The sequence below is a fragment of the Myodes glareolus genome, chromosome 25 (assembly GCF_982192425.1).
Source record: "Myodes glareolus chromosome 25, mMyoGla1.1, whole genome shotgun sequence".
Classification (NCBI taxonomy): domain Eukaryota; kingdom Metazoa; phylum Chordata; class Mammalia; order Rodentia; family Cricetidae; genus Myodes; species Myodes glareolus.
Window position 1 is genome coordinate 27833321 of NC_142050.1, and position 15202 is coordinate 27848522.

A 15202-nucleotide genomic window follows, 5' to 3' on the forward strand; every position below is an offset into this window, starting at 1 on the left:
CTTCATGCCAATTCCCCAGCCCCTAAATATGACACAAATTTTATGATATGGTAAAATGTTTGCCTACTTATAGTTTTTTTGGGTTTTTTGTTTTGTTTTGTTTTTTGTTTTGTTTGAGGAAAGGTCTCACTATGTAACCTTGGCTGGCCTGGAACTCACTATGTAAACTAGGCTGGCCTCAAACTCAAGAGATCTGCCTGCTTCTGACTCCCAAGTGCTGGAATTAAAGGCATGTGCCACCATGCCCAACTGAGTTGGTCCAGACTTGCCTCTTCCTGCTCCAATCTCCCCTTCCTTGAGAGGTGATTCTATTCAAATGGGAAATTTTCATCCCCTAGGAAAAACTCAATTAAAGGCTCAATTGCTCTTTTGAATGGCATAATTATTAGAAACAAGGAATTACAATACAAAGCTCTCCCATCTCCTTTCTCAGGAGTAACTAGTTTCCAGTTTCTACTACTTCCAAAGATGATTTCTGTGTATATTAGTTCATATGTGATCATATGTATACTTTTTAAAACTGTGAGCATGCTACATATCTACTTTATACATTGTTCTCAAAAACCATTCTGAACCATTTCATTGAATTCATAGAATGCCATAGACCATGCTCTGTGGAAGAGAGTGATATTCTGAGCTGTATATATCTTCTTCCTCTCTTCCTATGTCAGACATCGATGCCAGGCCATGGGACTTCCAAGCAGAAGAGTGCACCCTGAGGGCCAACATTGAGGCTTTTAACAGCCGCCGGTATGACAAACCACAAGACTCAGAATTTTCACCTGTGGATAACTGCTTACAGAGTGTGCTGGGGCAGAGGCTGGATCTGCCTGAAGATTTCCACTATTCCTATGAGCTCTGGCTGGAGAGAGAGGTGTTTTCACAGCCCATCTGTTGGGAGGAGCTGCTTCAGAATCACTAAACTCTTGTCACAAAGCATCTCATAGATGGAGGTTGGCTCCAAAAAGTATGCTTTGCCTATCCTGCCCCTTCAAACTTCATATTGAACTCTAGCATTTATCAATGGGCATTACAGCCCAACATCCAGCAGAGATCCGGCATAGCTCGGAGCTATTCTGGATGCCATTAGGCCTGAAGGTGATGCAAGGCTGGGATCCTGAGTCAAAGCACATGGATCATCTTGCCCTAGGCTCAGCTCGGTACCTAGTTAGCTTGAAATCTCTTGATGGATCAGTCCTGGGCAGGCTCGTTGACAGAACCTGCTTTAATCTTGCCTAGAACCAGGCTAGCCTCTGTTGGTCACAATAGTGAAAGGAAATTTATTATGGCATTTGACCCATGGCATTCATCTCAAGCAGTGGGATAGGTACAGGCCATAAAACGAGCAAATTTTCTTCTTGCTCACTCTAAATGCCTGAGACTTATTATTTAGCAAAACCAACTTTAGGCTATTTCACATTAAGATTGTGACACTCCTCTTTATAAAATACTCATTAGCTCCGAGATGTCTTGAGAGCACTGCACCTTTCTAAAGAATGATTGTTTCCAAACACTGCATGATATAGAAAAGTATACTGTATTTTTCCTGAAGAGATCTATGTTCAATGTAAAAATATCTCCTCTGTATTCTGTATAGTGCATAGACCCCTTTACCATTTGGAAAGAACCACAACTAATGTATAATAGTACGGCCTTCTCAAAAAGTATCTCTCATTTTTCATAAATTACTTATTTTAAAATGGCCGACCACAGAAAGTTACTCCCTGATATAACCCCAGATCTTCACTTGAGTGAGGGGAGGGTAGTGTTGTGTGAGTCAGCACCTGGCTATGTAGCCCTGACTAGCTGGAACTTACTGTGTAGCCAGCTGGCCTTGAACTTGTACTGATCCTCCTGTGGGTGTCTCCTGAACGCTGGGATTGCTGGGATTATAGGCATGGGCCACACCTCTAGCCAATGCATTCTTAAATGACAAGTTGGCTAGAGAAGGTTCTGTTTGCTAGTGTTTGTCCATTTGTGCTGATTTTTTAAAATTAAAAGCTGCAGCATCACAGTTTATATTTTTTTCTTCCACGTTCGTTATTTTTTACCTTTTTATTTTTCTGCTAGAAGTTTCGATATGGTTTGTGCCAGAAGTGTCGCACGTTTCATGGCAGATGTCTCAACTCCTCCTTTACAGCAAAATCGCACTTCCAAAACTAAGGGTTTTTTAAATCTGCACTGTTTCATTTTAGTCTCCCCACTGCCCAGACACTACCAAGTCTTTTTATGATGGCACAAGGGCACTTTATTCCTAGAGAGCTGGTCCAAACTAGCTTGTTTACTCTTTTGTAGGGCATGATAGAGACCCTGCACTATCCAAAAGAACAATCAGTACCTCTGTGTTGTGGGTAGCAGGATTTCTTACTATGGAAAAGTGACAAAAATATAATATGTAATAGTTGACATGTCTTAAAATAATTTGCAAATTTTATCAAACCATGACAGCAATCCTCTTTTCAAACAGTTTACTGAACATAACATCAGGCAATTTTATTAATCTAGGATCAGGCTACTGTGATTTTAATGATATTTGAGCAAAAAGATACTTTTCTAGGAAAGAGAATAATCACTAATCTATTTTGAAGTTGTATCCTATTAGTTGTGTAAATAAAAAATAAGTTGCCTTTTAAAAATCACACCCGAATGCTTCCAGAGGCACAGACGTATGCCAGACTTTAATATATCACATTTTGTTATTTATTACTCGAGAAAATTAATTCTCAATGCAGATGAAGAAACTACTTTACAAGGAGAAATGATGAGTTTCAAGTCACATCAATTTTCCCCCTACAACTTGCTGTGACTAGCTTCTGATTTGAGCTGATGTATGTGATTAGGAATGGCGTCAGATTAACTAAATTTAATGGTGATTATAATTTCTAAGTAGAAGCATGCTATTTGGATGATTTATAAAATAGGGACTTTATCTTTGAATATTTTATTGAAGTTTGTGTTGATGATATTGTTCATCTCACCAAACACTTTAATAAAAAAAAAAACCTGGAACTAGAAATTTGGTCTTTAATTCTTTAACACAAGATAATCTGAAAGTCATTTTAGATAGAAAAGGATGCAGGATAAATACAGAATTACAAATCCCAATGATGTAACACATGTTTATTTCATCATCATGGGTCTGAGATCAGCCATTTGAATCACCTTAGATTACTGAATTGGCTTTTCTCTAGAATTATTCTGGCAGAAGGTAAGAGCAAGAAACAAACCATACCATGCAAATACATTTCAGAGATCCTGCTTAGATATGGGCAGAAGGCAAGTTATTCATGCCATTGGCCAAAATCAGCTCGCATGGACAAGTCAAACAGTGGGCCAGAGAAGCACACTCCACCTGAGGGTGGCAGGTATAGGACAGTGTGATGCTTTGGTGGTCGCGGTGACGAATATCTGTTCTTATCCTACACAGAATGCACACAGCTCCACCCCAAGGAAGGCTTCAAAATCTTATCTGATGAGATCTTAAAGTCCAGGGTTTCCCTAAGTCTAGGTGCCACATCTTTTCCTTTTTATAGAAACAGGGTCTCAGGCTGACCTTGACCTAGATTGCTGTCTGCTGATCCTTGAAACTTGTTGATCCTGTTAGACCTGAAGACTGAATAACCTGAAGACTGAATTCAGTTAAAATAGTATGTTTAACTGAATCATAATGATCATTTCAAATGTGTACATATACCAGAACATCTTTTGGTTTTTGTTTTCTGGTTTCCAAGAGGGTTTCTCACTCTGTAGATCAGGCTGTCCTTGAACTCAGAGATCCACCTGCCTCTGCCTCCTGAGTGCTGGGTTTAAAGAGTGTGCCACCACCACCCAGCACCGGGACATCCTTGTACACTTTAAACATATAGTTTTTGTTAGTGATATCTCAATTAAACTGTTTTTGTTTTTGAGGTGGAGTCTCATGTAGCTCAGACTGATCTCATGCTTGTTATGAGTTTAAACTTTTGTGTATATCAATCCATAGTAATCCCCACTGAACAAATGTAATGTCTTCTTCCTTTGGATAGGAAAGATCTTTAGGCTTCTCTGTAGATGTAGTTCCCTGCCTCTCAGTGTTCCATGGAGTTAGAAACAGTTTTTTTTTTTTGTACTTAGAAACTAAGGCAGGAAGATTGTGGTTTGGGGGTCAACCTGGTCTACATAACGAGACCCTCATCTCAAAAAAGCAAACAGGTGCATGCTTCAGGAACCCAAGCCGTCTGTAGCGGTCTCTCCTTCATCTGGCTTCTCTACAGCAAGCCGACTCTGGAAAAGGTGGACATGAAGGGACTCTCATTATAAGAGTGGACATCAATGTTCCTGTGAAGAACAACCAGATAACAAACACCAAAGTATCAAGGTTGCTGTTCCAAGTATCAAATTCTGCTTGAACATTGAGCCAAATCAGTTGTCCTTATGAGCCACCTGATGGTGTTCCCATGGGTAACAAGTACTCCTTAGAAGCAGTTGCTACAGAACTCAAATCTCTGGTAGACAAGAATGTTCTGTTCTTGAAGGAGTGTGTGGGCCCAGAAACAGAGAAAGCCATGCCAACCCAGTGGCTGAGTCTGTCATCCAGCTGGAGAGCCTCCACTTCCTCGTGGAGGAAGAGGAGGGAAAGATGCTTCTGCGAGCAAGGTTCTAGTGGCGACAGACGAAAAGGATGCTCCCCAGGGTTCATTGTCCAAAGGAAGGGGTATCTCCATCAACGGCGCTCTGGGGACTGTGCACTGAGCCTACAGATGGTGGGTGTGAATTCCATAGAAGACTGGGGGTTTTTGTTTTGTTATATTTTTATGAAGGAGCTGAACTACTTTGCCAAGGCTTAAGAGAATCCAAAATGATCCTAGCCATCTTGGGCAGAGCGAAAGTTGCAAACAAGATCCAGCTGATTAATAAATGCTGGACAGAGTCAGTGAAGATAGTCATCGTCGGTGGACTAGCTTGTACCTTCTTTAAGTAAACACCATGGAGTGTCGCATTTCTCTGTATGATGATGATATTATCAAAGAGCTCATGTCCAAAATTGAGAAAAAAATGGCCTGAAGATTACCTTGCCTGTTGGTTTCCTCACTGCTGACAAGTTGGATAAAAATGCCAAGGCTCACCAAGCTTCTGTGGCCTCTGGCATAGCTGTTGACTTGGATGGGCTTGGACTCAGGTATTGACAGCAGCCTGAGGCTGGCTCCAGCTGAGCAGATTGTTTGGAATGGATCGATGTGGAAATTTAAATAGGAAGCTTTTTTCCAGGGAAACCACTCCCTCATTGATGTGGTGGTGAAAGTCACTCCGAGGGGTTGCAGCACTGTCGTAGATAGTGGAGGCACTGCCGCTGTGACGCACTGCCAAATGGAACAGAGGATGAGATCCGCCATGTCAGCGCTGGGAGTAGTGCCATCCAGTCCTTCCTGGGACGCATGCTCTCAGCAACACTTAGTAGTCTCCTACCTTTGGGTTCCTGTGCACGCTGCTAAGACCATTTAGTGTTCTCTGTAACTCCGTTTGGTGTGAGCACAGGGTTCAGCTAGTGACCAAGAGTTGCAGCCCCAGGGACCTTAGACAGTTGCCCCTCTCAGCTCGCCCTTACTACACTGGGACTGACTGATCTACATTCTTCAAGATCCCATTTAAATCCCTTAGTGACTAAACCATTGCACATTCTACAGTACATCTATTTATATTCTGCTTGCAAAAGAAAGTAAGTTGTAAAAAAAAAAGAGAGAACTAAGAAAGCTTAGTTCTCTTTCCCATGTAGCTTACTGTTTATGACTCTGCATGGAAATAGGAGGAAATTCCAGGTGGAGAAATTGATGGTCTTTTAAACAATAAAGATGTCCTCTGGGGGCAAAGAAACAGGGGTGAGTCCTTTTCTAACACGCTTTGCTACATCTGGAAAGGGATTAGAGAATGTTTCTTCTGTATTCTTGGTGACTGAACATCTTCCTTAGTGGATGTCTTGGTTAAGGACTGTTGAGGCACAAAAGTCAGTTTATACTTTGAACAATCATTGTCAAAAGCATTTTAAAAGTCTAATCCTAGTGAGCTTGTTCGCAAGTAGTTAGAACCACAGCTCTTCTCCCTGCCTCTCTGGATTTGGTTACAGATCCTTCCTTTAAGAATAGCCGGTCTCTATAGAGTCTCTATCCGTCTCTTTGAGCCTTTTTGTCCAGTGCAAGCATTTACTGGGGCTTTTTGAATACCACGTGCTGTTTGCTCTTCAGGGCAATGTGTTAAAACAGAATTTGATTCAAAGCATTTCCATAGTTTTTCTCATAAGCTGAATAAACAGTTGCAATATTCAGCTTTTGTTAAACCTTGAAATTTCTAAATTACTTTTTTCCCTATCCTTGCTTGAGAATAGCGCAGTATTGTTGTCTTCTTTGTTTTTTCAGTCAATCCTTGTTCATGATATTTTAACAAACACAGCGAATACTAGCCAACTCCTGCTACCAGCGTTTCTGTTTTTCAAACCTTTCACCCAGGTCAGGCGTGACAACATTAACCTCTAATCCCCGGACTGTAGAGGATCGCTGGGAGTTCCAGGCCAGCCTGAGCTACACGGGGATTTTTCAGGCCAGCTGGGGCTACATTTCAAGACCCTCCTCTAAAAAGCCAAAAGAAGTAAAAACAAATAAGCAAACAAAAAACCCTCCAGCCACCTCACTTAAGAACATTCTCAGTCAGCTGTGGTGGCACACACTTTAATCCCAGCACTTGGGAGGCAAAGACAGGTGGATCTCTGAGTTCGAGGCCAGCCTGGTCTACAGAGTAAGTTCCAGTACAGCCAGAGATACACAGAGAAACCCTGTCTTGAAAGAGAACAACATTCTCTAGCAGAACCTGATAGCACTGGCTTGTTACCTCAGCAAGGCCAACCCAGGCAATTTGGTGGGACTTCAAATTAAAATATATATATATATATGTGTGTGTGTGTGTGTGTGTGTGTGTGTGTGTGTGTGTGTATGTATGTATGTATATCAAAAGGGGGTTGGGGCTTTGGGGGATATAGCTTAGCGGGAGGGTGTTTGCCTAGCGTACTTATGGTTGTAGGTTCAATCTCCACTACTACCCTCCCTAAAAGAGGCACATTTTCCATCTTCAAGTTATCACAGGCACTAATTTGCCATTTACTTTTTTTTATTTATTTGTTTATTGCTGCTGAAGCATGGGTTGTCAGTCTTCTCACTAGGGCACTAGCCCTAGTAGACCAATTATGGGGCTACTTCGATACAGTAATCTCAGACTATTGGAACCAGTATCAGTGTACTTGATACCCAACAACAGAACCCCAAATTTTTAGTGAATTGTAATAACAAACCTTTTGGTCAGGCGAGGTGGCACATTCCCATGGAACATCCAGCAGTCTGAGGCAGAAGGACCAGGCCTTTCAGCACTGGCAATCGGGATCTTGGGACTCTAACCTCTTCCTTTGTTTCCAGGCACATGCAATTAGTAATTGCTCTGTCATAGGCTCCTGCCATGGTGAACTGCCCTCATGAGGACCCAAAGCTAAAGGTGCAGAACCTCCAGTCCTGTGAGCCAAGATAGCATGTTTCTCTTATGTTTCTGCTGTTTCATGGGATCGTTGTTTTCCAGGTCTCACTACGTAGCCCTGCCTAGATGGGTGCTCTCTATGTAGGCCAGGCTAGCCTTGAACTCACAGGTCTGCCTGCCTCTGTCTCTCAAGCGTCGGGGTTAAAAGCATGTGCTACCATGGCAGGCCACTTCGAGTGTTTTGTTTCATTGACAGAGGATTAGCGCGGTTCGTGTTTTTAGAGTTATCCTCCACTGGTGAACTTTCAGTAGCTCCTGGTATTCTGTGAGAAATCCCTAGCTGGAAGTTTACATGTTAAGGCCTGAGTACATTGTCCAAATGAATTAACTTCCCAAGTGTTGTCTACTATGCTCTCCTTAAAAAAAAAAAAAAAGCAAAAAACCAAACCTCTCATTGCCCTGAATATGTATTTCTGTTCTCAATTTTTTTTGGGGGGGTGTGTAGGGGCAGGGGGGTTCGAGACAGGGTTTCTCTGAAGCTTTGGAGACTGTCCTGGAACTAGCTCTTGCAGACCAGGCTGGCCCCAAACTCACAGAGATTCCCCTGCTTCTGCCTACCATTTGCTGAGATTAAAGGTGTGCGCCACCACCGCCCAACCTGTTTCCAGTTCTTACATTGCCATCCTAGTCCCCAAAGTAAGAATACTAGGAAGTGGAGCCTCTGGGGCAAAGCCTCCTAAGTGTGATTAGTGCTTGTGTTACGCATACCCGGGAGCGCCTGCACGTGAGCAAGGTAAGAAGGTGTCTTTTATGAGCGTGATGCCTGAGTCGGCTTTGGTCCTGGACTCCTCAGCTTCCAGGTTATGGCATTTTGTTATAGCAGCCAGGACAGACTAAGATATGTATTCTGGAAATGAAAAGGTTCTGAGGCTATTTAGGCCAATCTCCAACCACAGGAGGACTTCCTTTATAGCACCTAAGCAGTCGTCTAACCTCTTGTATGTTCACTGACAAAAACCTCGCCATTTGGGGCCGGACAGGTGGCTCAGTGTATTAGAGCTACAAGGGTCCTGGGCTCAGTGCCCAGCACCCACAGAGCAGCTCACAATTGTAACTCCAGTTTCAGGGGATCCAGTGCCCTCCTCTGGCCTCCACAGGCACTACTTTAGTATCATTAGTGACAACTGTCCGTGTCAGAACTAAGTTGCAATACAGTACTGACACCTTTTGGTATGTGGTGCCATAAATATCTCTGCGGAATACGAAACCAAACTAGCCATTAGCTGTATATTTCCTTACTGTATTAATGTCCTGGGGATGTTACAAATTACTGGGAACTGGATAACCTTAAAACAACAGAAATGAGAGAGGGGTGGAGGGGAGGAGAGGGAGAAGAAAGGAGGGGAAACTTGGGTAGGGATGTAAAATATAAATAATAAAATGTAAAGCAATGACAGCATAAACGGAACTGAGAGTACATGGCTCAGCGGTCGAACAGGTTTTGATGTACGAGATCCTGCGCTCAACCCCCAGCATCACACACTGAGGGACCCACAAACTCATCTAAAGTCCATGCAGCCAGAGACCCGAGAAGAAGTCTCACTAGCATTGCACTCCTTCCAGAGGCTCTCGGGGAGGACTACTCCTTGCCCCTTCCCCTTCTAAGAGTTCAGCGAATTTCTTTGCGGCATGTCACTCCAGTCTTTGCCTCTGTGGTCACAAAGCTTCCTCTTCTCCAAACCTCTTCAGCTTTGCTTTCTTAAGGATCCGTGTGGCTGCCTTTAAGGCCCACCTGGATAAACTTCTCTCCAAAACTCCTCTCTACCTGCTCACATCTTTGCTATATGTGAAAACACCGAACATTTTGCTCTATAATATTCATAGTTTCTGAGGGCTAGAATGTGGATGATCTATTAAGCTCGTTATGCCAACGAATGCGCATCAAAAATCTAAATCACAGGAGACTGGAGAGATGGCTTGGCCTGTAAGGTGCTTACTGTTCAAGAATGAGGACCTGGGTACCCACGCAAAGCCGAGCGTAATGAGTCTGTGCCCGTGTGTTAAGGTGTACCCAGATACATGCATGGAAAATATGGACTCCGTGGCTAGCCAGTCTAAACAAATCAGTGAGCTCCAGGCTCAGTAACACACCCTATCTCAAAAGATAAGGTGGAGCAGATTGAGGAAGACATCCAGCATTGGCCTCTGACCTCTACATTCATGCACACATATTGTGTGTACACCTCGACATATGTGCACACACAACACACTCCCCCCAAAAAAACCACAAAACACAGCGAAATGAATTGGTTTTCTTTTATAATTATTAGAAATAAGGACGTTGATTTTGTTTAAAAACAAAAGTATGGGATCAAGTAAAAATTTTCAGGCTCGGGGAACGGATATACGAAGGAGCCAGTGTCAAGCTAGAATAGTCTGCTAGTGTTTCGTTAAGAAGATCCGTGTGAAGAACTCAGAAACGAGGTAGCACACGATGAAGAACGCAGTCTCCCGTGACCTGCTTTCCGGTCTCATTCCCTACAAGTAATCACTACCTATGTGATTTTTTTATCCTTTCAGGAAACTCCCCAAATTCCTATATTCTCCCTACCTTGGTTTTGTTTTTCGAAGCAGGTTTCTCTGTGATGGTCCTGGAACTCAGCCTGTAGACCAGGCTGGTCTTGAACTCAGAGATCCACCCGCCTCTGTCCCCTCGACTCCCCCAGTGCTGGGATTAAAGGCGAGCACCATCGCCACAGACTCTCCTCACCACCTTTCTGTAAGTAGTTGGGAATGCCATGCATTCTGTTTTATTCTTGTACTTATCGTCCATTTATTTATCTGGAGTTATTTATTTATATGTAGTTAGGGGTCTCACTCTGTAACCCTGACTGACCTGGAACTCCTAATTCTGCCTCAGGTTACCAAGTGCTGGAATTACAGGCATGAGTCACCATGGCTGGCCATTTTACAGACAGTTCTATAATAACACTGTTGGACTGGCTAGTTTTTAATATCAACTGGACATGGGCTAGAGTCATTCTGAAAGAGGGAACTTTGCTTGGGTGGGGGGTGTTGAGACAGGGTTTCTCTGTGTAGCAGCTCTGGCTGTCCTGGAACTAGCTCTGTGAATAGGCTGGCCTCAAACTCCGAGATCCTCCTGCCTCTGTCTTCCAAGTGCTGGGAATAAAGACATGCACCACCACTTCCCAGTTTGGGAGAGGGGACTTTTGATTGAGAGAGTATCCCACCAGACTGGCCTGTGGGCATTTTCTCTATCAAGATTGCTGTGGTGGGCCCGTCTCACTGAGGGCACTGCCTCTGCTGGATGGTGTGGAAAAGCAGGCTGAGCAAACCGTGGGCCAGTAAGCAGTGTCCCTGCATGACGTCTGTTTCAGTTCCTGCCCTGGCTTCCCTTCAACGATGGACGTATACACTGTAGGGTGAAATTAACCCTTTCTTCCTCAGGCTGTTTTCAGTCATGGTGTTTTATCACAGCAATGGACAGTTGTGGTTATTTAATAATTAAATAGTTCTCCCATGATACCACCTTGAAGTATTTTTTGGTTTAAAAAAAAATGGCATAAGTGGAAAAATGGTGTGTGTGTGTGTGTGTCTGTGTGTATGTGGTGTGTGTCTGTGTGTATGTGTGGTGTGTGTGTGTATGTGTATGTATGGTGTGTGTGTGTGTATGTGTGTATGTGTATGTATGTGTGGTGTGTGTGTCTCTGTGTGTGTGTATGTGGTGTGTGTATGTGTGGTGTGTGTGTATGTGTATGTATGTGTGGTGTGTGTATGTGTGGTGTGTGTATGTGTATGTATGTGTGGTGTGTGTCTGTGTGTGTGTATGTGTATGTATGTGTGGTGTGTGTCTGTGTGTGTATGTATATGTATGGTGTGTGTGTATGTGTGTGTATGTATGGTGTGTGTGTGTATGTGTGTATGTGTATGTATGTGTGGTGTATGTGTCTGTATGTGTCTATGTGTGGTGTGTGTCTGTGTGTGTGTGTATGTGTATGTATGGTGTGTGTGTGTATGTGTATATGTGTATGTATGTGTGGTGTGTGTGTGTGTGTGTGTGTGTATTGGGATGGGGGACTCAGTTCCAAAGCAGTAATAGGACAACACAGTCTGAAATATAATTTCCTCCCAGCGGGTCTGGCTGTTCAGGCTCCCAAGTCCTGTAAATATAATGAGATTGTGTCTGAGTGTGCTGTGGGGAGGTGTGTAGGCTTTGGGCTTTAGATTGGCCAGACTCACAGTTTAAAAATAAGACTTTTAAATGTTTACCTTGTAGAAAATGACCAAGTTTTTCTAAGGAACTGCAGAGTACAAAAGTCGCCCAAGCAGCTCTGATGGCAGTGACTTCCTGTCTAAGACAGTGCCATCTGTCCCCGCGCCTTCCCATGGAAACACGACTTTGCACATTTGGTAACTTCTTGTTCAAATGCTTAATAGAACTGGCAGGACAGAGATTCTTATGTGAAAACAGTTCCGAGCACCCAAGATATGTTACCCAGAAAAGCCGCATGGCAGAGTGGAGACAGATAGTTGGGGCGTGGTGGGTGTCAGGATAATGCTTGCTAAACATCACTGATAAATAGTGACTTATTTTTCATATCTTCCCCTCTCAAAGAGCCTCCCCCACCAGGAAGAATCAAGAGCATTCAGGTCTCTGCATCAGGGATCAGCAGATTGCAGCTCATGGCCAGCTCTGGCCTACCACCAGTTTTATATGACCCATGAACTAAAGAAAGGTTTTTACGGCCTTTTTTCTTTTGGTTTTTCAGACAGGTTCTCGTATAGGTATTTCTAGTCTTGAACTATGTAGCCCCAGATAACTGTGAACATTTTGGGTGATGGTACATGATTGTATACACGCATGCATATGAGGCCAAAGATCGTCAGACTTTTTTTTTTTTCTTAAAGCTTTTACTTTGAGACATCATGGAAATAAACCATACAGGGGCACATGGAAAAGACATGATCACAGAACAATGTTAACACGAAAGCATCAATGACTGTCAGCTAACATTGAAGCTAAAGTTCTGGGAGTTTGACATGATCCAGGGGCTGAAAGAATAGATTAGTACTCCTCTCCTTCTTCCTCATCCTCTCCTTCAACTGAATCCACACCAACCTCCTCATAATCCTTCTCTAGGGCAGCCATGTCTTCACGGGCCTCAGAGAACTCCCCCTCCTCCATACCCTCACCCACATACCAGTGCACAAAGGCACGCTTGGCATACATCAGATCAAACTTGTGATCCAGGCGAGCCCAGGCCTCAGCGATGGCTGTGGTGTTGCTCAGCATGCACACAGATCTCTGGACCTTGGCCAGGTCTCCACCAGGTACCACAGTGGGAGGCTGGTAATTAATGCCAACCTTGAAGCCAGTGGGGCACCAGTCCACAAACTGGATGCTGTGCTTGGTCTTGATGGTGGCAATGGCAGCATTGACATCTTTGGGAACCACATCACCACGGTACAGCAGGCAGCAAGCCATGTATTTACCATGGTGAGGGTCGCATTTCACCATCTGGTTAGCTGGCTCAAAGTAGGCATTGATGATCTCTGCTATAGAAAGCTGCTCATGGTAGGCTTTCTCAGCAGAGATGACAGGAGCATATGTGGCCAGAGGGAAGTGGATGCGAGGGTAGGGCACCAGGTTGGTCTGGAATTCTGTCAGGTCAACATTCAGGGTTCTATCAAATCTGAGGGAAGCAGTGATGGAGGACACGATCTGGCTAATGAAGCAGTTAAGGTTAGAGTAGGTGGGACGCTCAATGTCGAGGTTTCTACGACAGATGTCATAGATGGCCTCATTGTCTACCATGAAGGCACAACCAGAGTGCTCTAGGGTGGTGTGGGTGGTGAGGATGGAGTTGTAGGGCTCAACCACAGCGGTGGAAACCTGGGGGGCTGGGTAGATGGAGAACTCCAGCTTGGACTTCTTTCCGTAATCAACAAGAGAGCCTCTCCATCAGCAGGAACCCAGAGCCAGTTCCCCCGCCAAAGCTGTGGAAAACCAAGAAGCCCTGAAGACCTGTGCACTGGTCGGCCAGTTTGTGAATTCTGTCCAAGACAAGGTCAATGATTTCCTTGCCAATGGTGTAGTGGCCATGGGCATAGTTACTGGCAGCATCTTTCTTGCCTGTGATGAGCTGCTCAGGGTGGAAGAGCTGGCGGTAGGTACCAGTGCAAACTTCATCAATAACCGTGGGTTCCAGGTCTACAAACACTGCCCGGAGCACATGCTGGCCGGCGCCTGTCTCACCGAAGAAGGTGTTGAAGGAGTCATCTCCTCCCGCAATGGTCTTGTCACTTGGCATCTGGCCGTCAGGCTGGATGCCATGTTCCAGGCAGTAGAGTTCCCAGCAGGCATTGCCGATCTGGACACCAGCCTGGCCGACGTGGACGGAGACGCACTCACGCATGGTAGCTACGGGTTAGAAGGTGAGGGTGACAGAGCGGACACCGGGTCCCGGTTACCATTCCCAACAGCTAAGAGTTGAGGTAAGTAACGCAATGAGGCCTCGTCAGACTTTTTCCATGCCTGCTGCAGATCTAAATTCAGGCTTGAACAGCAAGCACTTTACAGACTGAGCCAGTTCCTAGCCCTGACCTTGATCTTCTGATCCTACAGCCTCCTCTGTCCAGTACTGAGATTAGAGACATAGGCCACTATGACCAATTGATGTGATGCCAGGGATCGAACCCACAGCCTCATGCATACTGGGCAAGTTTTCTACCTACTGAGCCATATCACAATCTGGTTTCACAGTTTCAGATGGTAGGGGGCGTCCAATGACTAAAAGTATTTTGACAGGAAAGTTCTATGGAATTCAAATATTCAAATTTCTCTTTCCAGAAGAGTTTTCCTGGAGTACAGCCACGTCCATTCATGTCCGTGTGGTGTGGAAGGCCTCTGTGCTCTGTACCAGCAAAGCCTCGTACTTACAAGGGATTCAAGTTGAAACTGAAAATATTGACTCTGTCCCTTTCCACGATTTGTTAATCCCAGCTCTTGATATTCCTCTCCAAGGTCCACCCTAACAGGTCTCACTGTACCCTGAGGCGCCTGCTGCTGGCTGACCGTATGAGGACTGTAGCGGACGGGGGGTTCCATGTGACATAAGCACTTAGCGGAATAAAAAAAGGAAGGAAGGAAGAAAAGGGAGAAGGGAGCAGGGTAGAGAGGACAAGAGAGGGATTTTCAAGTCTCACTTCTAGGAAAGACGGTGCTGGAGTGCTCCTAAGTTTAGTTGTTCTAAGAATGCGTGCTTCCATTCTGGTCATGTTTTTTTTTAACAACAGTACAGTTAGTTTTACTATCTATAAAGAAGACATAAGGATGTGTATTCATAAATAGATAAAATGAACCACAGCTTTTCTGAAGTGAGATTCAATAGCAATCCAAATTTAGCATCTCCCTCTTCTACACCGTAGGATTTGTTCAGTTCTTGTGGGGGAAAGGATTCTATTTTAACTCTTCGACATTAAGGTTTTGGGTTGGTGTTTTGGATTTTTTTTTTCTTTTAGATAGGGTTTCACTACGTAGCCTAGGCTAGATTTAAACTCTTCAGCCTCACTTGGCCTCCCACACCCTGGGAGTCAGCACATCTGACTCCAAATGATGCCTTAACTCGTTGTGGCAGTGGGTTTTATGGACACTAGGCAAGTACTCCACCACTCCACACGGGACTGAGCA

At 44.3% G+C, this 15202-nt stretch overlaps 2 protein-coding genes and 2 pseudogenes across 2 annotated transcripts in view; 2 read left to right on the forward strand and 2 right to left on the reverse strand.

The window, feature by feature from the left end:
- Strip2 (striatin interacting protein 2) overlaps positions 1–3016 on the forward strand; it is a 42421-nt gene extending 39405 nt beyond the window's left edge. The window contains exon 21 of the mRNA XM_085683909.2: positions 672–3016. Coding sequence (XP_085540035.1) covers positions 672–922 — 251 coding nt within the window. The 3' untranslated portion in view covers positions 923–3016. The remainder of the gene's footprint in view (positions 1–671) is intronic.
- A 296-nt stretch (positions 3017–3312) lies between these two features.
- Positions 3313–6883, forward strand: LOC146889422 (phosphoglycerate kinase 1 pseudogene; annotated as a pseudogene).
- A 5537-nt stretch (positions 6884–12420) lies between these two features.
- On the reverse strand, positions 12421–13357 carry LOC148117862 (tubulin alpha-1B chain-like). The gene has a single exon (XM_087901638.1). The coding sequence runs from the start codon at positions 13325–13327 to the stop codon at positions 12578–12580; it is 750 nt and encodes a 249-aa protein (XP_087757764.1). The 5' UTR covers positions 13328–13357; the 3' UTR covers positions 12421–12577.
- On the reverse strand, positions 13262–13928 carry LOC148117863 (tubulin alpha chain pseudogene; annotated as a pseudogene).
- Positions 13929–15202: the final 1274 nt, after the last annotated feature.